Source organism: Pocillopora damicornis, chromosome 4 (genome assembly GCF_964200805.1).
Source record: "Pocillopora damicornis chromosome 4, jaPocDami1.2, whole genome shotgun sequence".
Taxonomy (NCBI): Eukaryota; Metazoa; Cnidaria; class Anthozoa; order Scleractinia; family Pocilloporidae; genus Pocillopora; species Pocillopora damicornis.
Window position 1 is genome coordinate 5,645,586 of NC_142673.1, and position 25,279 is coordinate 5,670,864.

The 25,279-nt window shown below is 37.4% G+C and overlaps 7 protein-coding genes across 8 annotated transcripts; 3 read left to right on the forward strand and 4 right to left on the reverse strand.

Moving 5' to 3' along the window:
- On the forward strand, positions 1-5,043 carry LOC113684026 (GPI alpha-1,2-mannosyltransferase 3). 2 transcript variants are annotated; one of them, XR_016185730.1, is made up of 6 exons: positions 1-1,825; positions 1,972-2,100; positions 2,350-2,694; positions 3,357-3,642; positions 4,277-4,315; positions 4,748-5,043. XR_016185730.1 is itself a non-coding variant. In XM_089203354.1 (6 exons), the coding sequence occupies exons 1-6, from the start codon at positions 933-935 to the stop codon at positions 4,826-4,828; spliced, it is 1,680 nt and encodes a 559-aa protein (XP_089059480.1). In that variant the 5' UTR covers positions 1-932; the 3' UTR covers positions 4,829-5,043. The 2 variants fall into 2 exon arrangements, 1 of the variants encoding a protein (XP_089059480.1); XM_089203354.1 differs by having other exon boundaries at positions 3,357-3,549.
- Positions 5,044-5,496: 453 nt separating this feature from the next.
- LOC113684018 (cyclin-dependent kinases regulatory subunit) lies at positions 5,497-6,864 on the reverse strand. Its single transcript, XM_027201321.2, has 3 exons — positions 6,697-6,864; positions 6,424-6,548; positions 5,497-6,009 (listed from the first exon to the last, which is right to left on the reverse strand). Exons 1-3 carry the CDS (start codon positions 6,759-6,761, stop codon positions 5,972-5,974), a joined length of 228 nt encoding a protein of 75 aa, XP_027057122.1. The 5' UTR covers positions 6,762-6,864; the 3' UTR covers positions 5,497-5,971.
- Positions 6,865-7,637: 773 nt separating this feature from the next.
- LOC113684019 (cyclin-dependent kinases regulatory subunit) lies at positions 7,638-9,558 on the reverse strand. The gene is made up of 3 exons (XM_027201322.2): positions 9,403-9,558; positions 8,854-8,981; positions 7,638-8,015 (listed from the first exon to the last, which is right to left on the reverse strand). Exons 1-3 carry the CDS (start codon positions 9,459-9,461, stop codon positions 7,963-7,965), a joined length of 240 nt encoding a protein of 79 aa, XP_027057123.2. The 5' UTR covers positions 9,462-9,558; the 3' UTR covers positions 7,638-7,962.
- A 25-nt stretch (positions 9,559-9,583) lies between these two features.
- Positions 9,584-14,656, forward strand: LOC113684017 (protein mono-ADP-ribosyltransferase PARP16). Its single transcript, XM_027201320.2, has 5 exons — positions 9,584-9,915; positions 10,223-10,363; positions 10,794-11,006; positions 12,320-12,639; positions 13,541-14,656. The coding sequence occupies exons 1-5, from the start codon at positions 9,736-9,738 to the stop codon at positions 13,680-13,682; spliced, it is 996 nt and encodes a 331-aa protein (XP_027057121.2). The 5' UTR covers positions 9,584-9,735; the 3' UTR covers positions 13,683-14,656.
- On the reverse strand, positions 14,590-19,540 carry LOC113684020 (armadillo repeat-containing protein 6). Its single transcript, XM_089203356.1, has 4 exons — positions 19,206-19,540; positions 17,569-18,284; positions 16,339-16,608; positions 14,590-15,282 (listed from the first exon to the last, which is right to left on the reverse strand). Exons 1-4 carry the CDS (start codon positions 19,408-19,410, stop codon positions 15,067-15,069), a joined length of 1,407 nt encoding a protein of 468 aa, XP_089059482.1. The 5' UTR covers positions 19,411-19,540; the 3' UTR covers positions 14,590-15,066.
- Positions 19,541-19,622: 82 nt separating this feature from the next.
- LOC113684024 (pituitary tumor-transforming gene 1 protein-interacting protein) lies at positions 19,623-23,027 on the forward strand. The gene is made up of 2 exons (XM_027201326.2): positions 19,623-20,147; positions 21,572-23,027. Exons 1-2 carry the CDS (start codon positions 19,748-19,750, stop codon positions 21,823-21,825), a joined length of 654 nt encoding a protein of 217 aa, XP_027057127.2. The 5' UTR covers positions 19,623-19,747; the 3' UTR covers positions 21,826-23,027.
- A 527-nt stretch (positions 23,028-23,554) lies between these two features.
- On the reverse strand, positions 23,555-24,463 carry LOC113684023 (uncharacterized). The gene has a single exon (XM_027201325.2). It carries the CDS (start codon positions 24,461-24,463, stop codon positions 23,612-23,614), a length of 852 nt encoding a protein of 283 aa, XP_027057126.2. The 3' UTR covers positions 23,555-23,611.
- Positions 24,464-25,279: the final 816 nt, after the last annotated feature.

Consider the following 25,279-nt stretch of genomic DNA (forward strand, 5'->3'; position numbering starts at 1 on the left):
CTGATTAATGTTTAATTTTTACAACTACCAATAAATGTATTAGAATTATGTATCATGTAGGAATCAATCACATCATTCAAATTCAGTTTTTTCCTCAAGCTTCTGTTTGCTACCCAAAAAAGGAAGGCAAAAAAGTGAAAATTCAAAAAAAAAAAAAATTATGACCAATTTTTCCAAGTTTCATTTCCTACAGGATACGAATTGTAAGCCATTCCCCAAAAATTTCACTCCATCAAGGGTTTGCCCCATATGATATTTACCCCTAAAGCACAGTCTATACAGTATTCCACCCCAGCAGGACCGAGTGCATTTAACTTCCTCAGACAGAGTCATACTAATACTTATATTGCCATCACTGTGCAATTAAGCTTGATTCCACCTTGATTTTCACCTTATGAGGCTTGCGATCGCAGTATTCAGCTTCACGATGTTATTTTCGGGATAGAAGTCACCAGCAGCCCACCTTAATTCATATCAGGTACTGGTAAATTCCTGGAGACATCACATTGCACATTTCATTTCAGCGAGCGACATAAGAGAGGTTAATTACTTTTCAGATGCTTTTTCTTCCCTTGCTTTTTCTTTTGCAGAATTCTCACTTGGACGATCTTTCTTTTGGGCCGACGTTGTACTCTTTGCCTCAACTGCAGCTTGAATGGTGGCGCTATCCTCCTTCTTTGTACCATGTTCACTCACGTATCTCTCGAGCAACGGTTTGTAGATATATACACCACTTGTAACTCCGACTAAAGTCACTATAAATAACTGATGTAAAGGCATTCTTCCGATGCTTCTAATGAAGGAAAGTACCATTTTAGGACCAGATCGTTACGGTCTATCAAATATCATCAGGCGTTACTCGTTAGCGATAGAGTTGAGACTAGGCTCCACACTATAGAAGCGCCTTGTTGATTTTGATACCGAAGGTGAAAATGGAGGTCGAAGAAGTTGGAAGACCTGAGCTCAAAAGAAGAAAACAGGCTCAGATGGATAAGGAATCAGAGCAGCCATCTTCTATCTACCAGGGAGAAATCACTATGGTATCTCCAAATGTTATTTACCCGTCAAAAAGTTGGCTGTTTCCGGCATTACTCCTCTTTAGGGTCATCAATGCTGTGATGATCCAAACATTTTTCGTCCCGGATGAATTTTGGCAAGGACCCGAAGTAGCCCATAGAGTTGCATTTGGATATGGATATTTGACGTGGGAATGGAAAGAGGGTCTTAGAGGCTGGACTTATCCTTTGATCTTTGCAACAAGCTACCAGTGCTTAGCCCTATTTGGGATTGACACCGCCAAGTTCCTTGTTGTCATTCCCAGGGTGTTGCAGGCATGTTTTGCGTCGTGTGGCGACTTATTTTTGTACAAGTTAGCAGCAAAGAGGTTCGATGTACAAACCGCTCGATGGACACTTATCTGCTACTTGATCTCGTGGTTTACACTTTACTGTGTGACTAGGACGCTGACAAATTCCCTAGAAACCGTGTTGACAACAGTAGCACTTTATTACTGGCCTTGCGGCAGCAAAAAAGATAGCTTTAAACAAGTGTTCAAAGCTCTCTGTATTGCAGCGTTTTCTTGTACTATCAGACCAACAGCTGCAGTCATGTGGATTCCATTGTGTGCTTTTTATTTATTTTCATCACCAAACAAATTATCATTTATTATTAACTGTATTTTTCCCATTGGATGTCTGGCTATTTTATGGTCCCTCATTGTGAACAGTTGGTGTCATGGCACATGGACACTGGTGGAACTCAACTTCATCAAATTTAATGTTATTAATGATATGGGAACATTTTATGGAAGTCATCCATGGCACTGGTAGGTAAAATTTGGACTCACTTCTCTAGCTTGGAGCAGTTCTTTCCTTGAATAAAGGAAAGGGAGCTCTTTTTGTAGGGTACAATATGTAAGTTGTTCTTCATAAATTATGCTTCTTCCTTGGCTAATACCTACATATTTCACAGGTATTTCACCCAAGGATTTCCTGCTGTGATGTTTACACACTTGATTCCATTTGTTGGTGGTGTTTACAAATCTTCCCAAAGGCAGCAAACCTTGACTTTTCTAATCTTGTGGAGCATCGTTGTCTACAGGTTTGTTGCAAATGGAAAGAGAACCCTAAATCTTTCTTTTTTAAATAAGAGCAAAAACTTTTGTGATAATATTTTGTCAACCTCTGAACACCTGGCGATGAAATATTGGGGGTGTTTGGTACAGACTGTTCTGAGTGAAAAGTGTACCATCCTGATTTCCTGCAGCATTTGAATTATTAGTCAGTAGGATCATTTGTATAGTTAAATACCAGATTATAATAAAAACTATTGTTTTCCTCTTTTTTCCAGTTTCTTGGGACACAAGGAGTTTAGGTTCATTTTTCCAGTGGTCCCCTTAGCCATGTGCTACTGTGGTTTCTTTCTAAACTTCCTTTCTGGGTATCAGTGTGAGAAAAAGGATCATGCATTTAGTAGTGGTTTTTCAAGGAAGATGAAATCTGGTTGGAAAGCAAAGATAATGGTACTATTTCTAGCGCTAACAAACATTCCATTGGCTATATACACTAGCACTGTTCACCAAAAGGGAACTACTGATGTCATGGAGTACATTCAAATTGAAAGCTCTAAACTGAGAAGTGTTAATGACATGTCTGTATTATTTCTGATGCCATGTCACTCAACACCATTTTATAGGTACAGTACTGTTTTTAATTTTGATGGTTGCTCCTGTGAAACTGTTTTCAGCTTTTTTTGTACATGTATTTGCTTTCCTTTTCTTTTGTATCTAACTACCCCATTCCAAGCTTTAGTTCAAGGAAGATGACTGAAAAATAGGAAGTTCAAAAAATTTTTTTTGCATGCAAACAAGATAGGATCCACTAGGTTACAAACTTCATTGTTTTTCTCATTTACCTCCTTGTAATTCACTCTTCTCCATGAATTGAAAGCCTAACACAAGAAACAGATTTGACCCATGACAGTAGTTACAAGTTACTGAGAATTACTGTTCAAACTAGGTACAACATTATAAAAGTTTTCATGACTTCTAAAAGGAATTTGATCTTGTTGGAAAGGTCACATAAAGGCAAGATGTCGAATCTTGATGTTAAGGTAATTTACCTTGTAGGGGACAACCTTGTCCTATTGTGAATTTACCTGCCTTCAGCAAATTGTTAAATAAATAAACTTGCGAGAAAATACACAGTTTCTGAGCACCAGAATGCAAAGAGAACATAGTAACACTCATAAGGAGTAGATTGAATCTAACTGAATCAGAAGTTTATGTCCTACTTCATCTTTGGTTGTGGATGAATATAAACCTAATAACTCATTAAATAACAGGGGTTTTTTTATAGTTTTGTACACAGAAACATAAGCATGAGGATATTAGAATGTCCCCCAAGTGATGAGGCAGGGTACATTGATGAAGCTGATCTGTTTTACAGAAATCCCACAATATGGCTATCAGAAAAGTATGGACTCTCTTCAGGTCATCAGGATCAGCTTCAATTTCCTACACACATTGTCCTGTACAATGTGCTTTTACCTGTTAGTTGATCTTTCTTCACCATACTTGTATCATTCTCTTAGTCTTACAATTTTAAATGAAACAAGTCTAAATTTATCTTGGATGAAAATCAGGTAAGAAAATGATTCTTACAGGTGAGCTGCAATTCGCAATTTTAGTAGTTGCAGAAAAAAAGCCTGGAAAGATTCAAGTTTTGATGAGATTCAAACCATGCCTCCCAGATTCTAGTTTAGCACTACTGCCAACTGAGCTACAAGACTTCTTGTTGGGTGTCATTATCTATTCTCCCCAACCCTTGTTGATTTGTAGTCTTGTAAAAATTCCCAATCATCGGTAAACAATTACTTTTTGTTCCACCATACAGTAAATTACCACCAGCGGCAGTAATACTGCCAACCAAAAACTCCCTTTAACATGTAGGAGTGACTCTCATTTAAATTCTCCCTATATTATCACCCCTGAATCACACATTAATGTGATGAGAATAATTGAAATGATCACCAATTAAAGAAGCACTTGATTGTCAAACAAATTCTCCTTGTCAGCACCTTAAGAAATGTATAGAGAACAGGATGGAGAATATAAGTACTGATATTAAGGTGTAAAGGTTTAATTTAGCTTTTAGTGTGCCAGTAACCATTGTTCACTTTTTGTACCTCCTTTTTCCATAATTTTGTTGTTGTTTTGTTTTTACTTGTTACAGACTCTTTGATTTTTTCATTCATAATTTAGTGTTTTTCCTCATAGGATGTAACGAACTGGTTGGGAAATTTTCATTTCAAAGAGGTAACATTGTTTGACAACCACACTTTTTTATTGTAATCTTAAGTCTTAGATACTTGTAGTAATAATCAGTGGTTATATATTTTAGGGTTTTGCCTTGATCAACATTCTAAAATTTATACTTTATTGCCTGGTGATGTTAAACTGCCTCCCTCACTTTAAATGATTTGAGGTTTCAATCAATCAAATTATTGCATCAATTTGGATTTTTTTTCAATCTCCCACCACTGCCATTAAATAAGAGATGGCAGCCATTTTTTTTTGGTAGGAAAATATTGAGCATTAGCTCGCCAAAATTACACCTACTTTGCAGGCTAACCATTCACAAGAACATATGTTCTGTATGATTGTTTAATCTTAAGCAAGGGTTATAATGATAAACTTTGAAAGCCGCATTTTAACCAGTGAAATTTGTTTTGGTTTTTTCTGTTGCAGTGTGCAAGATTCTTTCACACCCATTTCCCAGAGGGTCGCATTGGATCTGAAGTATTGGTGTACTGCCATCAGAACACATAGCTAACATCATATCAAATGAAAACTTTTTGAATTTAGTGCTTTGTATTGTGTGCTCTCCTCTTGTTTGGGTTTTTTTTTTCTTTACATAATGAACATAAAAAAGAATGAGTTGAGGGGACAGCTGTAAACAGGCCACAAGTTAAAGAGTTTTGTATTTTTGTGCTCCATGTGCAGGTAACTAGAAAAAAATAAAATATCCAGCCATTTTAAAGATATATTGTCTCCAAACCCTCTGAAGTTTTAGCAATGAGATGTTAACACTTTAACTGTCTCAATTTTTGTTCTGAACAAAAGTAGTTGGCAAAATCACTGACCCTTTGAACTTCTAGGCCTGATCTTTTACTTGAGGCCAAAGAGGACAACAGTATGGAGTACAGGGGAATTTTTTTTCTTTTTCAGGTGAGCCAAGGCAAACATTAGGCAGGAAAAAGATGGGGTTTCTCACTTTTTTCATTCCCCTTACACTTGACTCCATTCATTTCAATGATATAAAACAATTAAAGCTTGTCCTGCAGCCAGGAGAACAATTTATGCTTTGCATCAAGCTGGTATTGAATGAGCTTCAGTTTGAAATCCTCTTGGGGCCTGGGAGGTTCTTTTGCACACCCCATGTTAAATCTATTAATTAGCCAATTTTCATATCTAATACACCAATGATCAGAGGCTTCTTGACGACAGAAACTTATTTAATTTGTATTAAACTAATCATTACATATCACGAAAATCTTACTTAAAGTAAAATTAAAAGCGGCATGTTTTTCCATGATTGAAACACATGAAAATTTTGAGGCAAGAACATTCTAACAAGGTCAAACATTTTACCACCAATAAGGTAACTTGAGAGCAAGCATGCAAAGACAGCTATCTAAGACTTCCACAGTAAAAAAAATCGCATTTATATGTACAAAATATAACTAACAGGCCCACAATAAGTCCTGGAGAGGCAGACATTGACAGCATGTTAAATCTGAAGCAGCCCCTTGATGATTTTGCAAGCGCTTGATCGTATTGTTCATGCACCCATTTAAAATGCCTCTGGCAGAGTGGACAAGAATATGATCCCTGTTTTTATCATTACATTTCAAATCCAACCTAAATTCATTTCATAAATGTCTGTACAATATGTTTCCTGAGCAAGGCTTTTTACTTCACTTTCTTCCTGAATAAGAGTATATGTGGCTCTGTAGAAAAATTGTAGAATATGGGTTACAACTTTTAACCGTATTCTTCGCAATTAACAGCTTCTTATACGATAAAAGTTATTTAGATTTACAACCAAGTTACCTATTTTAAATTTGTAAATTTGCCTTGGTGAGGGCATGGGATCATTTTGGAGCTTAAGTGTGTTGTTGATTGTTCTCTTAAATTTGTATTTGGCTTGTGCCTACAAAGTTTGTCACACAGTTCAACAAGAACATAGCCAAAACGGTAACAATGGCGGAGAGATTTCTATTTCATTCCACGCATTTACTAGGTACAACTATTCTTAAAACAGGTAGATTTGAAACGTAATCAGAGACAAGTCACAGACAATAAGCAGTCTTACTCTGTTTCTCATTTCTGAAACCGTTACACGTTGTTTTGAAGCTGTTTACCTGGTCCGTGTCTCAAGTAATGTACCCATCCTTGTGATTGCTGAACCCCCAAATTTCGCCACTCTTGTTCTGTCATAAGCCTCTGAGGAACTTTCTTAGCGATGTCTTTTGGTAAGATAACATGTCTTGTAGGTACAAAAAATAGAACACGCTATTAGGAAGAAGCTGTTACACTATTTGTAAGTTTGACCAAGCAGCTGTTATCACTTCTTCGCGTTTCGAAATCAAGGAAGCAAACATTACTAATAACTACTCTGGATTTTCAAGTCTTACCTAAATTCGTATTCACCTGCGTCATCGGCGTATCTTGGGGAATAATAAATATCTCTCACAGACATTCTGCGCGAAATTACTAGCGGCAAACGTTAAGAAACGAAGAAGATGTAGTGAAAATCGGTTACAACCGAGAGTCGGTAACTGTCTGATTGAATTGAAAAATTATGAACGTGTACTTTCGTTGTGATTGGCCGAAAGTAAAATGATTGCACAATTTGATTGGTTCATGATTTTCTAGCCCAGTCTTCCGTTGTTTGTAACGCAAGGCATGGCGTGACAAATGAACGTCTCGAATGACTTTGTTCATGAAGTCTCGTCTTCTGTCTTCTGATTTTCTGTTTCTAAGGGACGTCAGCCAGGGGCTTGAGAAAAGTCAGCAGTTTCAGTGACAGTACCCATCAAATAGTGGTGGTTGTTGTATAGGAAATTTGTTTTGCAAGAGATGTCTTGGATTTTGATGTGCTTGTGGTGCAAATATTTTTACGTTGGACAGTTCCAATGTTTTCGTTTTTTTTTTAATTTCAGACTCAAAGTTTATTGCTATAACTCTGGTTAAAATGAGAAACATGATTACGGTATTTTGAAGGGGAAGCAAGACATTGCAGACACAGAAAGAACGTTGCTGGGTTTTCAGGTTTTTGTGAGTTAGGAAGGTTCACTAGAGTCAGGCTCAAAGCAAACCTTGAGGAAGTGCAGATTGGCAATCCAAAATCATGTCCAGGGTTTATTTTTGCCCTGATTTATGTGATTCAACCCTGGCTCATAAGAAGGGGCCATTGATTTTTTAGAGAGTAATGTGTTAAAAACTCGATGGACAATGAGTTGCTTTGGGGCCAAAAAGACATTTCCACAACATGCAGTTCAAAGAGATACAAACTTCATTTATCCCATTAAACATATCTTGGACGGCCTTTCGCTTGTGAAAAAGCAAGGTATGCTTAACTCTCGACAACTTTTTAATAAACAAATTTCCATTTGCTATTTCTATTAATGCAGCAAATTAAGCAAACAGTACATTTTATGTAAGAAAGCTCAAAAGTGCAGTCAAATAAATAATTTGAATTAATTGATGAATAAATTATGTTGTACATTATGAAGTTCCTTGAGTTCATTTATCTGAACTATGAATCAATGAAACACAAATAATTACATTTGTACAATCAAACAATTTAAATGAACTCTGGAAAATTTACATCATAAACTTAATATCATTAATATTGTTATTCATTCCATTGACAGTTACTACAATGGCATTCTTGTGTTCTAATTCTTGTGCAGATCCGTCCTTTCTCTTCTAAATAACAAAATGTGAGGCTCTGAAAAGACACAGTCAATCATAAGTAGAATCTTGGATGTACCCAGTTCCCCAGCCCCTCAAAGCTTCAAAAGACCTGTATAGTACTAATGACCTGTTTAAACTGGTCCCAAAAACTTGATAATGAAGAAAAAAAATGATCATTGCAGGTGCAGTGCAATTAAGTAATAGAAGAAATGAAGCCTGCCAAATTTCATTAAAAAATTGTAATGAAAGTTGATGATCTTAAGCATTGCAAAAAATTCTTTCAATCCCAGCAAAATAGAGGTTTTTTCAACACACACTTGACCACATGAAGTACGTCTTTCCTGTAGATTTAACAATTTAGTGCTAAATATGGAAAATATTCATACAGCAAGGAGAAATAGTATACATTCAACTCATTCCATCTAACTCTTAAAACTAATAGTGCAAAATATTCTCGTATTATTGGAGGATTGTGTTTCCGAGGGTCAAACACATACCCACAACCATGGAAAAGACAGTTTCTCTCCCTTTCTGTCTAATGTTTTTTTCAAAAAATTTCCATATATTTGCTTGCAATTAATTCAGCTGAAGAACTTTCTTTTCACTTCTGTTAAGAGACGTTTAATTGCATAGAGTCTACTACTCTTGAGGGGGAAGCGGATGAGAGAATATACTCTTTGTGGTCAAAAATTACGAACAGAGCTCTCCTTGCTAATTTTTCAAGTTTAAAGAAAATTCAGAGAGGATGAACGTCACACTTTGCAAGTGAATGCTGACCAGACCAGACTGTATATACGTTTCTGAGAGGCTCTGTAAACTTTTATGAGCCACAAATTAAGACAGTGCAGTACGTAACAAAATCTAAAACTCACCAGGGTCATGTTTCATGTAATGTTCCCAACCCTGAGATTGTTGAACACCAAGACTTCGCCATTCAGTTTCTGACATAAGATGCCGTTTTGGGACAAGCTTAGCTATTTCCTTCGGCAACAACACATGTCTAGAAAAGCAGGCACCAAATGATCAACACCAGTTGGTCCTAACGAAAAAACTTACATTTTCACGGGGAGACGCGTAAAAGGAAACGTCGCCATTTTTTTTTTTTTTTTTTAATGAACCTTCGCCTAAAATGATCTGTTCTTACAACACAAGACTTTAAACGACAGTTATATATTCAGATATTTTCCCAAATGAAACAAACTGGACAACTTACAGCAGTTAGAGAGTATTAGTTGGTGCCTCTTCCAAGTCAAAATTGTAACAACGACAATTGGAGAGAAGACTAATTCGTTTGAAACAGGAGCAAGTAAGAAGTAAAATTTGCCAAGATGTATTAGACTGTGGTGGTTTTCGCTTCAAAACCAGCTTACGAACCATCTAGAATGAAGAGATAAAAGGTAGCGAGTTTTTAGTGTCTTTACCTGTACTCGAATACGTCGTCGTAGTATTTCTCTGAGTAATAAATTTGCTTCACTGACATTTCGACGACCTCTGACGACCCAAACCAACTTCTTCCCGGTAAATGTCACATTAGGAATATTTGTCTCGACTTTTAAGATTGGCGCGCTGCTTTCTGATTGGCTATTCGTGTAGATTGAGTTCCCAGACTGCTTTACCAAATTCAAGATGGCGGACGTGTACGTGGCCTTATGCGATTGCAAACATTTCCCGATTATGCTCCCTTGGTAACTAGTTGTATGGGGAAATTATGTGGAAAGTGATAGCCCGATAAAAATTCTTACACACTGGAAAAAATGGAACCTGAAGAAGCGAGGGAACGTGTGCTACAAAGACTTGAATCTGACCTCACATCCGCTGACCTGCAGTGGAGTTTGTTTATTTCAGCTCTGGAAAGTTATAGACATGATAGCATATTAAGACCATTTCCTTCTGCATATGTGGTTGGTGATGGTAATAAGAATTTTCAAGGGCTGGTGAGTGTCGGTCACCTAAAAATCTGAGTTCAGCTGTACTTTACATTTTAGAGCTGGACATTCCGTTTTCCCCTAATTCCCTCTCCACTCCTCCTCTTCTCACTTCCCCTCTTCCTACATCCATTTTTGCTTTCAGCACCTTTGACGACTGTATCGGATGGTTTAAAAAACTTTAAGGCCTCTTTGAAAAAATTGTGGCCATCTTTTAACACATACACCCAAAAGCTCTTTGGCAAAGGTGCCTACCCACTTGTTAATTGTGGTACTTCATTGTAATGGACAGCACCACTAAAATTGGTCTTCACAGGTTCAAGTTTGCAGTACAGTTCCTGCATTTGACAAGCTATTGACAGAAACCAGTGAGAAGGTATATGCTCAAGAAACTTGGGATATCTTGGACTGGGCACTGGATAGAACCTTTGCACTGAGATCTGTTGAGAAATCTGTGGTATGTTTTTCAATAAAAAATTGCCTGATTATGGATCCTTCTGTCCTTTTTGCCTTATGATAATTGTAAAATTGCACTCCATGTACCTGAAAGAAGTCAGATTTTGAGACTAAAATATTACATAATTTTATTATAGATTAATAACATTCCAATAACAGCCTGGGCAATATTATGTTGGTGAAATGATCAACTTAGCTGTTACTTTTGCTGGTGCTACCAGGACTCTTATATAAAGCACAGTCGGTGAAAGAAATTGTCAAACCAGCACAGCAAATCTCTCACCTGTTGAATTTGCAGAATTTTAGGCAATTGAAGTACCACAACTAGTGAATGTTACTGGTGTCTGCCTGAAAAAGTAAACCCTGTGTTACATAAGTTAGTATCTTATAATTTCCGTGACAATTATTTTTGCTTTTATTAATGCCAACAGTTCTTGGAGATTGAGAAAAAAACTGGTCAAGCAAGTTACTGCTCCACCACACCTGACTTCATTTTCGAAGTTGTTTACAGTGAGACAAATACTCTCAGTGCAATGTTTGATGACATGTCACAGACTTGTGATGTTTGGTATGCTTACCATGGAAGTAGAGTGGACAATTTTCATTCTATTTTGAATAATGGATTACATGCACATCTTAACAAAGTGAGTCTTGTCAGCTGTTTGCTCAGTTGAGTTACTTGGTAATCCCTCAAAGATTCTCACTGATCAAATGGCTGGCTGGCTATGTGATTGACTGACTGACTGGCTGACTTACTCACTGACGGACTGACTCACTGGCTGATTGACTGGCTGACTCACTGACTCACTGACTCACTGGCCATCTGGCTGACTCACTGGCCATCTGGCTGACTCACTGGCTAACTGACTGACTGATGGACTGGCTGACTGGGTAACTCTCTGGCTAACTTACTGGCTTGCTGACTGACTGGCTAACTCACTGGCTGGCTGACTGACTGACTGGCAGACTGGCTGACTGTCCAACTAACTGTAAGCCCACAAAGTAAGTTTGCCATAAACTGAAATCGCTCCTTTATTTTACACTTGCCCTTTCATTATTTTCCTCTGGATCTCCAAGGATGAATGGCTGATATGTATATGAACATGAATAAACATGTTGAATAATTAGCAGACAGGAGATCCAGTGGCCTGATGGTCAGTGCACTGGACTCTGGATCAAGAGGTGTATGTTCAGGACCTGGTCAGGTCAACATGTTGTGCTCTTGAAAAAAACACTTTTCTCCCATAGTTCTTTCTTTTTCTCCCATAGCACCTCTCCCCACCCAGGGCCCACTTGTTTGAAAGAGGGTTAGCAACAATCCAGGATTAAAAGTTTACCTTGTCCTTGATTTATCTTGAAATAAAGTAGATACTAGGGCTTACCTGTCCTTTGGCCAACCCAACCAAGGAGTATATTTAATAGGTACTGGTGAATTTTCAGGGAAGCCTGATGAATGCTTGGGGGGTAACTGTGCACGGACTGGCATTGGATCCAGAGGGGAGTAGTAATACTCCCAGTTGCTTCATGCTAACATGGAAACCGGGACAAGCTCTGGTTTTGCTAGGCAAATAGGCTTAGTACAGACTCAATCTAATCAGTTGAAAGACTTATGGTTCACTCTATTTATGTTTCATTTGTTAAACTGAGTAATTTTGTATTATCAACTGAGTTGATAATGTAAGTTGGCCTCCATGAAGAGTTTCAATGCTGGTGTTTCAAGCGCTAACCCTTAGTCAGGGAATGACCATGACCAACATTCACTCTGACACTCAAAATTCCACCTTTAAAACTCTTCATGGAGGCCAACTTACATTATCAACTCAGTTGATAATACTAAATACCTGGTTATACTCTCCCACCGATGCAAAACCACAGTTTCTTTAAAAACTTACCCCCTATGGTGTTTAATTAGCTAAATTGAGTTGTAAATTAAACCACCTTTCTTTATTTTCTTTAGACATCATTTTTTGGAGAAGGGACCTACCTGTCAAGTGATCTAACTGTTTGTATGAATTACAGTAGTTTTGGTTCAGGCTGGAAAAACAGCACAATTGGAGAAAAATTAAGTATCATGGCTGTCTGTGAGATCCTGGACCATCCAGATGTGAAGTGTACTATCAAATCTAAAGCAAATGACAACAGACTAACTCGTTCTAGGGCCAGAGCAAGAAACAGTGAGGGAGGAGATGTCCCAGAGAGATATTATGTTGTTACAAACAACCAAGTTGTTAGGGTGAAATATGTGCTGGTGTATGCCGAGAAGAAAGCACCTACAAGGTATAGCAAATGTAGCATCACAATCATTAGTAATAATAACTTTTATTCTCTCTCCTAGATAGTTGATACTTTTATATATTCTCATTTGTGCATTCTTGTTACTTGGGCAGCTGAGAATTAAACAGGAAAGAACAATATTAGATGACCTTCTAGAACACTTTTGGATTGAGTGTCATAAATTCAAGACCAAAATTCCTATGACAACAGGCAATCAAAAGATAGGAAAAAACCTTAAAGAATCTCTGAGAACTTAAAGAAAAAACCACCAAACTCCTTAAAGCATGGTAAAATGTAGGTGTCCAAGCCATGACTGGTTAGTTCTGTATCTGATTGGTTGAAATAGAGGTGCAAATTTTCTAGGCCAATCACAGGGCAAAGTGAAGCAAAACTAATGCAGTCCCAAATGACTTTTGATACTCAATTGAAAATTGCTCTTATACCAATGTTCACTACTTTGGAAAATTTTGTTTGATGTTTTCTGATCAGTTACATTTTGTACCTGGTAGTTTTTAAACTGCGTTGTCCTTCTTTCTGGGGTTTATCTGAACTACTAGTGAACCACTTACCTCCAAGATCATATGGGTAACTCTCCCATCTTGTTACTTTTCATTTCCTTGAAAGTATGTTAAGAGAAGCTGGTGCTATATCAGGATAGTACCCTCCCACTGATCATTTTGTCTCTTCTCATCATTTGTTTGCAGGATAATTTATTAAATTTGAGAAGGGAAAGTATTAGTTCATCACTTCTGGGAATTAAAGGATGTACATAAACTTTGTTGTGTGACAGACAGATCCCTACATCTCCGTACATATTTTGTGGAAACTGTGGTTATGTATTTTCGCATTTAAATTTCTATCCTAATTTTGATTTATGGTAACTTTCTTTTGTCTCCTGATCCAGGACTCAAGCTCGTAACTGGCTGATATTCCGATATCCATTAGCCTCAATCATGGTTGCCTATATCTTAGTTTTAATTTGTGTGGGTTTCTCCAAAACAAGACTTTTCCAAAAGTTTTACAGGAAATATTTCAAAGGGAGCTAACTTACCTAAGGTTAAAATATATTTTTTAATTCTTTCAAAGCAATATTTAAAATTATGCAATACTTTAGCTCAGTATCTGGTGGCTAGGAAATGAAGGGTGTGTTTTTAGGGTATTAGGAATTTTTAAATTGTTCTAGGTAGTTTAGTTGTTGCATTGAAAACAGAGGCAATTTTCTGATAAATGGAAGGAATTAACATCAATGAGAGCTACTTTCATTCCCTCTCAGTAGGTTACATAATTAGGGACATTATTGAAAAGAAATGAAGTAATGAAATTTTTTTTGGACCTGATGAACCCCAGCAAATAACTTATGAATTATTTTAGAACCAAAGATCTTGATGTAAAGGAAATAGCTACTTTTAGTCTTATAAGTTTTGCTATGCTCAAATGTTTAAGTATAAAAAGTATTTCAATGTATAATTTTAAGTATTCAGTGTATCACTGCATCTACCTGACAGGGTAAGGACCTTAGAGTCTTCTCCTTAGTTATTACATAACTTTCAGTGTTGATGCCCTATTAATAGGAAAGAAAGCTGTATTCTAACTCATAATCAGGGTAAAGAGAACTTCACCAAACTGCAATGGTTGGTTTGAATCTTTGAGGTGAAAGGGAAGTGAGTGAGCCAAACTTGTTCCCATTCAGTTAGAGGCAGAGTTTTCCCTTAAAAAACTGAGAATGGGGAAAGCCCTGGAAGTGCACTTGAGAGTGAGCAAAGTATTTTTCTTCCCACCCCACCCCCCCCCCTTCCCTTTGCTTTCCTCTTGCCTATCATCCAAAACTTCTCAGTAATTTTTATCTCTTTCCACCACAAACTTTTCATTAAGAAGTACATGTACTGAACACTGCATCACAGTATCCCTTGGCTGTGATTTACTTTGCTTTAAGATTTCAAAATGCAAGAATGATTTTAAAATTGTTACAATTTAATACACTCTGATGCAATTAAATATCCTATTTTGAAACAATGTTAAATATAGGCTGATGATGAGTTCTAACTAACACACATTCTTGTATGGCTTGGTCACACCAAAAGTAAGTCCACAGTTTTCTCACAGTTTGGTGCAAAATGAGAACTATGCAAGCAATCAAATTAATGCTTTGATTTTCCTTGGTTGAATCATGATAACTACTATGACCAAGACACTAGGCAAGGCACTGATACCTTATAATTATCAATAGCCCTCTTTACAGGGTAATGTCTGAATTCAAAACCAATGTCAGTGATTACAAAAACCAGTCTTAGTAAAAAAAAAAAAAATGAAAAGAAGCCAAGGAGAACTTGCAGTCAAAACAAGCACATGGTACTGGATTTGTCATTGACAAAGTAGTGATTCTTTTTATGTTTGAATTTGATTGGTTAAAAAGCTTTGAGCTTTCTCAAATCAGTGATGAACCTTGCCTTGTCCTGTTCCAGTCCAAAGCTCTTTAAGTTCCACATCACAACCAAGATCTCTGAGAGCTGCCTTAGCTAAATCTTCACAATCACCCATCTTGCCATGTGCTTTCCTGATCAAGCTTTCAGCTCCCGCTTCAAGGATAATGTCGCAGTGATCAGGATTACGAGCCACCAGGTTACGCAGAGCCAGACAGGCATGTTTCTGGAGAGAATAAATCATCAAGTCATTTATTTCAGCCTAAACTTGACTCGATCATAGTGTTGAACTACAGGTTGACTCACAAAATAATAGTTATTTGGTTCTACAAAATCTTAGTCCATTACAGATAGTTTTCAAAGTTGTCTTCAATTTTTTCATACAACTTTGTTTAGGCATGCATATTTTAAAAAAATGTTCACATAATTTATTCAAATCATAATGGGAATTATGAAATAAACATTTTTTCATTATTTTACTGATGCAAATTTCCATTGGTGATATCTGGCGAGACAATGGTATTTAATATGATTAGCCACCCAGAAAGACACTGGTAAAGAGCCAATCAATTTGAAGCTTCAACATGCCCATCTCCCCTGGCAACCCACAGGCATTTGACCATTGTCTGTACCCAGTGGGATGAGGAATTTGAACCTTAAGTAGAAAGTCTTTCCAGCAGAATACAGCTGTTATGCTTTTAAATATGGAGGTGTTTGAGGTAAATAGTTTATATACCTAAGTGAATGGCTCAGACAAATAGGTCTAAAAGGTCCAGTTTTTAAGCTCAGCCAATGTGTAGAAAGTCACTGTTGCTAATTTTGCCTTTTACAAAAAGACTGGGTGGAGTATTTGAACTCAGGAGTGGGAATTTGAACAAACCAATGCTTAAATGCCAGGAGGGGGGGGGGAGGGGGGATGTTGAAGCTTTGGATTGATTGACACTTAAGTTGACAAAAATGTTTTGGAGAATTTGTAAACATGTTGAGTTTTACTCAATTTATTTTGCAAAGGAAAGCAAGAAAGAAGGTTTTGCACTTCAAAGCATGAAAAATAATGTAGAACGGAAACGTGAGGGAAACCACAAACTTGATAAAACATACTACAAATGTCCAGTATTAGATAGAAATATGGTTTTCATAAGATATAATTTCTAGCCATAACTTATTCTTGGAGCACAACTGTGATTAACTTCAATCTCTACACCCACTATTCCACTGAACTTAAGGCTTCTACCATGAAGAAAAATATTTACCTCTTGTAAATTGATATGAAAACCTTTACCTGTACTCCAGCAACATCAGGATGAATCTGCATAGCCTTGACAATGGCTTCCACCCCTCCAGCAGCAACAATAGCTGAACAGTTAGGGGGGCTTCTCAAAGCAATAGAACCTAGAGCTGCACATCCTTGTTCCGCTACTGTTGGCTGCTTAGCATGAGTCGTCATGGCAGCAACAATGAGTCCCAGGCCACCAGCATCAACGATGGAAGTCTTGACATCATCATTTCCAGCTATGGCTCTTAGAAGAGTGCAAACCTGCTTGGAAATATTCTATAACAAAGAGTATGAGTTAGTGCACAAATGTCACTAAAAGATTCCATCAAGGTTTACCCTTTTTCCTTTTTTTCTGTCCATTTATCAAGACTTCTCCATCTTGGGCAGTGCATTCTGAATTGCAAGGGGGTGGGTGTCAAGATCCCATAGTTTTTTCTTCAACACTTTAAACTCAAACATAAGTATTCATAATCTCCACACTGTTCTTTTCACATTTCCTATTATACTGAGAATGAGAATTTGTTTGACAATCAGGAGCTTCATAAATTGAAGTTTGTTTCCCTTATTCTCATGACCCATACATTTGATCTAAGGGTGACAGAGTATGGAGAAATTAGAAACCTTTCACTCTTAGGGGCTTATGGATTAATGAGAAACTATCCTCTCACAGTGCCTCTTTCCACCCAAGAATATATATGCAGTTAAATGCAATTTAACAGAGTTAACAACAAGGAGCATTAGCATTCTCTAGTAGTCAGCAGTTACTTGCATATGCACATGCATCTGAATACTAGGTGCTCTTTGTTCAGGGGATTCTTGTGTATGCTTTGAGTGTGAACTTGCAGCATTGTGAGGGGTGCCAGCTCATTACCCAGGCAGTTTTCCCCACCCCTTCCCTCCCTCTTTCCACTGTTTATTCAGTGTGACAGGTACCTGTTTCCCTTTCCTACATGGGGGCTCATGGCTGGGTTGCCAAGATTTGCTAGCCATGGGAGAAGTCTCCATCTAGGAGCTGGCTGCCAATAGTGGAAGTGATGCAGTTATTAAATAAATATTAAGTACAAAAAAACACAATTGATAAACCTGATGAGTAATAGGGGAGGTAAAGGGGGAGGAGAACTACACTGTAGCAATATTCCTAGTTGCCACTGAAACTGTGATTAATTTTGGTGGCATGAGCTCCTTAAGCAGATGTTGCACACAAATGAAAAACTTATTAAAAATACTTCTACCGACCTGGTTAGAAGTATGGTCTTGTAATAACTTCAGAACCATCTTCAGTCCACCCATATCAACTATATCCTTACAGTATTCATTCCTCACTGCCAGACGACTCAAGGTGACACATAACTCACTTGCCACGTCTACATCTTTGCAATGTTCCATGATACCCAACAGTACTCCAAATGCATTTTCTGCCACAATCAACTTAGCATGCTCATGCGCTTTCCCAAAAGCTACACTCATGTCATCATCAAATGTGAAAACACGCAGGGCCAGGCATGTTTCCTTTACAATTTTTCCTGACTGGCTGAAATCTTTCAAAGTAGCAACTAAACAAGGTATGACACCATTAACAACAAACGTCTGACGATTCGATTCACTCTTGATGCAAGCAACTCTTATGGTTTTAACAATTTTTTCAACTAAAATCTCTTCTTTAAGTTCTTTTAAACAGTTTGAGAGAAATTCAATCATTTTAACATCAGCAAGATCTCCTTGGCCACACAAAAATGAGCTCAAAGCATCAAGACTGGCAGCAAGGTTATCCTTGTTTCTCACTAAGTAACAATGGTTGCAACTGGAAAAGAGTAATTTGAAGGCATCTCTGCTTGCTGCAAATTTTCTGTTACTTTCACTCTTATCGCATTCAGTGGAGAAATCCTGCAATCCTTTCCAGAGTAATTGAGATTCATCCTCTTGTAAAGATGTCCGTATCATGTCCAAGGCATCTACAGTTAGAATTAGACAAAAAAGTCTTGAGTTTAACCTAAGATGGCTGCATGATATGCATTATAGGTCAGCAGAACAATCTTAATTTATTATTATTTTCAGTTCTGTTCGAGTAGTTTTCATCACCGCAAAGATCTCTTTCATATTCACATCTTTTTCTACAGTTCACATATATGATTTTCATATATTCATAGTTATTTATTCATCACTTCACGGGTTTACGTGGAACCAACATAATGACCAGCTCCCAGTTGGCTTGTTAGCTCAGTTGGTAGAGCACTGCATTGGTATCGCAGAGGTCATGCGTTCAAATCCTGTACAGGCCTGAAATTTTTTCAGGCATTATTTTAACTACTGTTCAAGTAGTGTTCATTACCACAAAGATTGCTTTCATATTCAAATCTTTCTTTATATATCAGTCAGTACATCAATCAACCAGTTTTTGATCAATTTATTGGTTGTTAAGTGTTCACAATTGATTGACAGTCAGCTGATAGCTAGCTAATAGTAGCAGCTGATGTTTTAATCTCCAAATATTTGTCTTTCTTCTATCTCAACCAAAACATGGACCCATTGTTGGTGGAATGTCCATCAATCATTGAACAACTATCAGTTCACTATAAGCTGACCTTTGACTGACGACTGAGCGCCTAGCAACCAATAAATGGATAAAGTTTGCCATATATCCCCTACATTAATGCATCAATCAAGGCTAGCGATACTACGTACAATCCAAATAGCTGATGGTAAAGCAGAGTAAATGCATAGCACAGAAATGCGTAGCATATATACTACACTTGCTGGTGTGTTAAAATTTTTCAACTGAGCATTTTTATATGTACAGTTTAAAAATCAGCTGATAACTTAGCTTTTGGTGTTGTTATTTTTGCTTTTCCTGTTCCAATATAGGACTAACGTACCTTTCACAGGATTGCTGTGTTTAAGTTCACCTGTATCTGGATCTTGAATATATGATGTGATCAAGTTCGACAAGTCAACGCCCTGAGTTTTAAACTGATCCTTCGCATCTTCTATAGCCTCGTGCAAATCCATTTCAAATTCTTCTATATTCTCTCTTACAACCGCATCAAATGTTTCTTGTGTAATTTTCTTTGGTTTTGCCATGGTAATATGGGATATTTTCACCACAAGAGCGAAGATCTACCTTTAACGATCAAAGAATCAACGTTTCAAACGGTACGAACTAAATTACAGTTTTCCGCCATTTTCTCAACTTCTTTCTATCAACCGCTGACTAAAACCTTGTTCGAATGATTTCATTTCACGTGACGTTCACGCAACTTCACGCAAACAACACGTTTTTTTATGGCTAGTTCCAGGCTTCTTCGTAAATAATTTATTTCATCATCATTCTTGAAAGTGCAGCATTTCACAACAGTTTATTGAGAAAGATCGGTGCTGTTTATCGCTATTTCCTTCTTTTCCCAAATTATTAGACAGAATGAAGAACTTAGTTTTGTGTATTTTCTTTGTTATCTATTTCTGGAGCTGTGTGTTGGCAATTAACATTTCGACCACAGCTAATACTACCACAACAAAGCGATCGACACCTTCGACAACTCCACTTCTTTCGACACGTTCGAAACGTTCATCGCCGAGTACTAGCGTTCCGATTACCACAAGCAGCAATAGAACAAGCACGTCTGTTCTACCAACTTCGTCACCAACACCTGAAACGACCTGTTCACAGAAAAACACTTCGTGTGATGACTGTGTCGAAGATATCAGTTGCTTCTGGTGCGCCGCGGATGTAACATGTAAGAAGTACGATGCGGGCATCAAGATTATTCCTCACAACTGCAAGGGAAATAAATGGTATTGGAAGCAGTGTTTTGTTGCAGGTAACGTTTTGAATTTTTATTGTACGATTTCTTCAAAAGGTAGATGTCAACGAAAGATAGGAGTGGTAGAGATTCTTCCAGTCGGTGATGTATATAATTATGTAAGATTTTACGCTGGTAACTAATGGCGTAATTTCTTCCAGTCGGTGATATATATAATGTAAATTTTACGCCAGTAATATAATTAAATTATATATCAATTTATTATAATTAATCTACCGACTGAGATAGTGGCGTAAAATCTTCCAGTGTGTAAACTATGAGTCACATATAACGCCGTTATATATATTCCCTGGTCGAGAGGTACACTGGAATAAAGTTGAAGTCGAAAGTGATCCGTTTACTTTTCTCACCGATTTTCTGATCTATCAATTAAATTGCTTCTTTATTTGTGTTTAAGGTTACTTTTGATAAAGAGACATCAGTAAAAGTAACTGTAATAAAGGTTATAAATGGGTCCTGCTTTGGGTAAAATTTCTGCACAGCCCCATCCTACATTATGCATTCAGTTCTTGGATAGAGAAAACAATGACATAAACAATACATTGCCATTGGGAAAACAGATTTGTTTAACAATAGTATGGGGCTGTGAAGAAATTTTACCCTGCTTTGAACTTCATTGAATAAAGACAGTCAAACTCTAAGGCCCAACATCTATGAATGGCTGCCTTCTGCATTGACTCTGTCATAATGTGTTGATTTATTTGAAACTTCAGCATCACCCCCCTTTCCCCTGGGGTACCTCTCAGGTATTTAAACTTTTGAAGATCAGCTCATTTAAATCCCCACTTCCCCCCGTCTCCCCCCGGGCCAAAATTCCATTCTAATGCCCCACCCAATGTTGAACAATTCTTTGTGTGATCAGCAAATGTTGTAGAATGTAACAAAGTCTTGTATTAGTTTTTGGTGTTGCTGTTAGGTTTTCACTTGTAAACACCATTCTACAATATGAAAATTGTCTTTCTAAGCCAATCACTCACAAAAACAGACTCTTTACCTTTAAACTCCTCCATTACAATATGTGTATTACACTGGAGGAACTTGACATTTCTAGTTCAAATGCCCCACCCCACTCAGGCAAGGTTAAAATTCTCCACCTCCTGGACATGGATGACAGTCAAATGCCTATTGGTTACTGGGGGGAGGGGGTGTGGAAGCTTTGAAGTTGATCAGTGCATAAGCAGCCAGCTGTAACTGCAGGCACATTTCACAGACAGTGTTACTGAAAGTAAAGTATTAGACTTGCAGCCCAGAATTCCTGGGCTTGAGTCTTACTCTGACATGGCTGGGATGACTACAATGTATCTGTACTTCTACTTTAAACTGTGTTACACAGCTTTCTCTTGTTTTGTTTTTTATTTTCTGTCTTTTCTACCTTTCCTGGTGATTTTAACATCATTGCTCATTATATTTCTCTACTTTAGGTTCTGTTCTAATTTATGTCATACCAAGTGTGGCTTTTGTGGTCCTGGTGTTAACTGGCTGCTGTATTTACTGTCTGTGCTGTCGAAAACGCAGACAATTGAGTTACCGAAAGGAAGACAGAAAGATGCAGAAAAGACGAGAAGAGGCACAGAAAAGAAATGCAGAGAGAAGAGCAGACAGGAAAATCAGAACTGATGCAATTCGTCAGAAATATGGACTGCTTACAAATGAAGATGATGGTGAACTCGCATAGTAGGGAGACAAAACCCAATGCTACTGAATCAGTTAAAGAGTGGTACTTTCACCACTGCAATTTTGTTACTTCAATTTTGTACTTGCAAATATTTTCAAATTTGAATCATAATTGCTATTAATAACCCTTGGAGACCCCAAAAGGTACTAGCATCTGATGTCCTCACATATTATCACTCCTGAATCAAACACTAACATCACAAGAATAAAGGAAATAATCACCATCCAAAAAAGCTGTGGATTGTTAAACAAATTCTCCTACTCAGCGCCTTAGGAAATGTATGGAGAACAGTATGGAGAATTTGCATACTGATGTTAGGGTGTCAAGGGTTAAGATAAGAGAAAAATAGTGAGTCTTTTCCTATTAATTTTGTAAGGTTTGTTCTTGATTCCTGTTGATGAAATAATGCTATTGTAACTATGAGACATTTCCCCCTTTGGTTCTGCATGCACCTTGGCAAGTTTTGATCAGATCTGGCAGCAAAGTTGTCTAATAAATCAGTTTTGACAGATTTATCCTATAGCAGAGCATTTAAGCAATCCTAGTGTGATATAAATCAATGATAATGTATTTAAATCATTATTAAACAAACTTACTTTAATAATTATTTCAAAAAAATTATTTAATCATTTTTAGAATGGTGTGTCTTCATTCTCCTCATTATCAGCTAGAGATGAAGGGGATAATTTTTTGATAATTTCTTTTAAAGTTATGTCTTTAACTGGAGGTTTACATGGTAGAAACAAGTATTCTTAATTGACAACACCTTCATTAATTGTGTAGAAATGATGCAAAGAATGTCGAGTTGCTCTGTGATCATATTAATTGATAAAAACTTTAACACTGGACTTTGAAGTGGAATCTCTAACATTTAATTTTCAGGTTGTTTTCTATTTTTACATATTATTTATAACTAAATGGATTTCCAAGGCTGTTAACAAGTACACTACCAGTTGCGATGGTTGAACAAGGTAACCTCAGATGTATTTTTATTACAATCTTGTTTGAACTGTCAGACCTGGAATTGATGCAGATTAGAAGTTTTTGGCAGTCTGCTGTATATCTGGAGGTTTATTTTGCAAAAGTATAGTGAATGCGTCTTGGGGGGCATCTCACTTGCTTTGATGTGCCACCTACAAAGAAAATTTCCTACAATGTTTACTGTATTTATGAGACAGATAAATAAAATTATAGTAATATCCTATCTCTCTTTAGTTTGGAATTAAATATTGAAAAACAAGCATAGTTTTTACTCAGATCATCCTTACATTCAGCCTGAGAAGCAGGTGCAAGACGAGAAGGGGCAGGGGGGGGGAATGCACAAGGTTTGGGAGGGTTCCTCTTTTTATCCTCTCCCTTCCTGCACAGGTTATTCCATTGTGTAACCTCTAGCCTTCCAACAGTACCCATTAACTTTGCTGACATGTCAGCTTGCCATAACCATTCCTCAACTCCTGGACAGTCTTATTTGGTCACTTCACTGACATCCTCAGTCAATTCAGTTTAGTGACTCTTTTATATTTCTTACATTTTAATTACCATTTGGTATAGAGTAGGTGTAATTTTTTGGCAAAGTTGTTGGCAAGTAGACCATAGTGTTGGTGAGTTGGCTGTCAGCCAGTTAACATGTCAGTTAAATGACTGGTCACTCTTCAAACAAGCTCTCCTGTGACCAAGCTCTTCACCATCTACACCTTATCAGTGAGCTTACAACCCTTAAATCATACAATTTTGTAAACAATATTAGCTCTGATTTATTAATGAATGGAAAATTGCGATAAGAAGGTCAAAGTATGGGATCATACAGGTACAAATTACTTTGAAAAGCAACGAGTTGCTTCCAAGGAACAAAATACACGAATGACAAGACAGCACCCAATCCCATAAGCACTTGAAGATAGATCGCCACATTGTGTGAATCGATCATGACGACTAAACTAGATGGTCCCTTCTCCGTTTCGACAACTTGCGAAACTACGAAAGCCGCGTACAGTGTAACGATTAACACAGCAACAATGATCTTCGTTCTGTTTACATTTTTCGATCGTTTATGCAGCAACATGGCGCTGGTAGCTGCACTGACTGCAATCATAGCCAGTTTGAATACACCGTAACTTGCCCCGGAAGCAACGCCAATATTGAAGACCATTTGGTAGCAAATCACACCCACAGATCCATTAAGATACTTAGGACTGCTACAATCGATCGGATCTTCTCCAAGCCTTGCAAATGCTCTCCAGAACTCCACGTTTTCCTTGATGTTGTATTCGAAGCATTCCATAGACACAGAAGCATCATCCGGTTTGCAACCGTAGCTCACGTCGAGAAGTAAGTTTTCCCAAAACACACTTGAAGCAAGGGTAAACATTGTAAAGAACAGCCCAAAAAGGCTGGAAAAAACTTTCCTCGTCAGCTGTTCTGAGCGGGTCAGTTCAATATCCTTCAAATACCATCTTGTAAGTCCGCTATCAGTCTTCTTCGTGATGACGGCGGAGAAGGCATTCGAGACAATCCACTGAATCAAGGCAGAAGCCTTCTCCTTACCGCAAAAGCTTGCTGCTTCGAGGATGACTAAAGGAACACAGCTTGTGACAAGAACCAGAAGAGTACCTATCAGGCCGTAATAATAACGCTTCATAGTAGATTTTCAAGGGAATTAATATAAAGGAAAATCAAAGTTCGACCCTATGATCTTTGAGTCTGAAAGTCTGGTCCACATGGATGGTGAATCGTATCTCTTTAGTCACGCAATAACGCAGTGACAAATCTACATCTGCGCAGTTAACTGAGCTTTTTTTTTTTCTTTTTCGTAAACAATTAGATTAAACAATTCAGCAGAACTAAAATATTTGAGGCATCACAACAGTAATTGCTAGAACAGAAGTTTTACGCGTGAATTTTTACAAACGAAAGAATGGATGAAAAACACAAAGCGGGAAGGAATAGAGGAAACGAGAAAGCGAAACGTACTCAAGCACGCCGCTAGATTGCATTACCTCCTTTCGGTCAAGCTGCTTTAACCCTCACACATTCACCTTTCTTCGATTATCATAGTATCAAGATTACTTTGACCGACTCGCAAATAGCCTTAGCTAGTTTAAGGTGCGTTACTGATATCTAGGCCAACAGCCTAAACTGAATTTAATTTAGTGGTGGGAAGTGTTTACAATTTAACATATTTCACTATCACGAATTAGGTCGAAAATGAAATTATCGATTAAAAGTCGAATATCACACTACTATTTACATTAATTTACCTTTTTACAATTGTTCCAGTTTTTAAGTAATTGTGTTCGTTTGTCAGGATGCCAAAAATATCATGGAGTTTTATTCGAAAATATTTTCTAAGTAGATCTCTTATGCAGGCTGGTAACTCATTCCCACAGCTCCAACTGCCTAAACTAAATTTAATTCAGCGTCAGAAAAAGCATTTTTAAATTTTTCAGTTCGGAAA

Coding starts and splice junctions, on each gene's coding strand:
- LOC113684017 (XM_027201320.2), top strand. CDS start 9,736: ATGGAACCTGAAGAAGCGAGGGAACGTGTGCTACAAAGACTTGAATCT. Junction 9,916..10,222: donor ATAAGAATTTTCAAGGGCTG/GTGAGTGTCGGT, acceptor TGGTCTTCACAG/GTTCAAGTTTGCAGTACAGT. Junction 11,007..12,319: donor TACATGCACATCTTAACAAA/GTGAGTCTTGTC, acceptor TATTTTCTTTAG/ACATCATTTTTTGGAGAAGG.
- LOC113684019 (XM_027201322.2), bottom strand. CDS start 9,461: ATGTCAGTGAAGCAAATTTATTACTCAGAGAAATACTACGACGACGTA. Junction 8,982..9,402: donor GACGACGTATTCGAGTACAG/GTAAAGACACTA, acceptor CTGCTTTTCTAG/ACATGTGTTGTTGCCGAAGG. Junction 8,016..8,853: donor TTACATGAAACATGACCCTG/GTGAGTTTTAGA, acceptor GTGTCTTTTCAG/AGCCTCACATTTTGTTATTT.
- LOC113684024 (XM_027201326.2), top strand. CDS start 19,748: ATGAAGAACTTAGTTTTGTGTATTTTCTTTGTTATCTATTTCTGGAGC. Junction 20,148..21,571: donor GAAGCAGTGTTTTGTTGCAG/GTAACGTTTTGA, acceptor TCTCTACTTTAG/GTTCTGTTCTAATTTATGTC.
- LOC113684018 (XM_027201321.2), bottom strand. CDS start 6,761: ATGTCTGTGAGAGATATTTATTATTCCCCAAGATACGCCGATGACGCA. Junction 6,549..6,696: donor GCAGGTGAATACGAATTTAG/GTAAGACTTGAA, acceptor TGTACCTACAAG/ACATGTTATCTTACCAAAAG. Junction 6,010..6,423: donor TTACTTGAGACACGGACCAG/GTAAACAGCTTC, acceptor ATTTTTCTACAG/AGCCACATATACTCTTATTC.
- LOC113684020 (XM_089203356.1), bottom strand. CDS start 19,410: ATGGCAAAACCAAAGAAAATTACACAAGAAACATTTGATGCGGTTGTA. Junction 16,609..17,568: donor AAGACCATACTTCTAACCAG/GTCGGTAGAAGT, acceptor TCTTTGTTATAG/AATATTTCCAAGCAGGTTTG. Junction 15,283..16,338: donor CTGATGTTGCTGGAGTACAG/GTAAAGGTTTTC, acceptor TATTCTCTCCAG/AAACATGCCTGTCTGGCTCT.
- LOC113684023 (XM_027201325.2), bottom strand. CDS start 24,463: ATGAAGCGTTATTATTACGGCCTGATAGGTACTCTTCTGGTTCTTGTC.
- LOC113684026 (XM_089203354.1), top strand. CDS start 933: ATGGAGGTCGAAGAAGTTGGAAGACCTGAGCTCAAAAGAAGAAAACAG. Junction 2,101..2,349: donor TGGAGCATCGTTGTCTACAG/GTTTGTTGCAAA, acceptor TCTTTTTTCCAG/TTTCTTGGGACACAAGGAGT. Junction 2,695..3,356: donor CACTCAACACCATTTTATAG/GTACAGTACTGT, acceptor GTTTTTTTATAG/TTTTGTACACAGAAACATAA.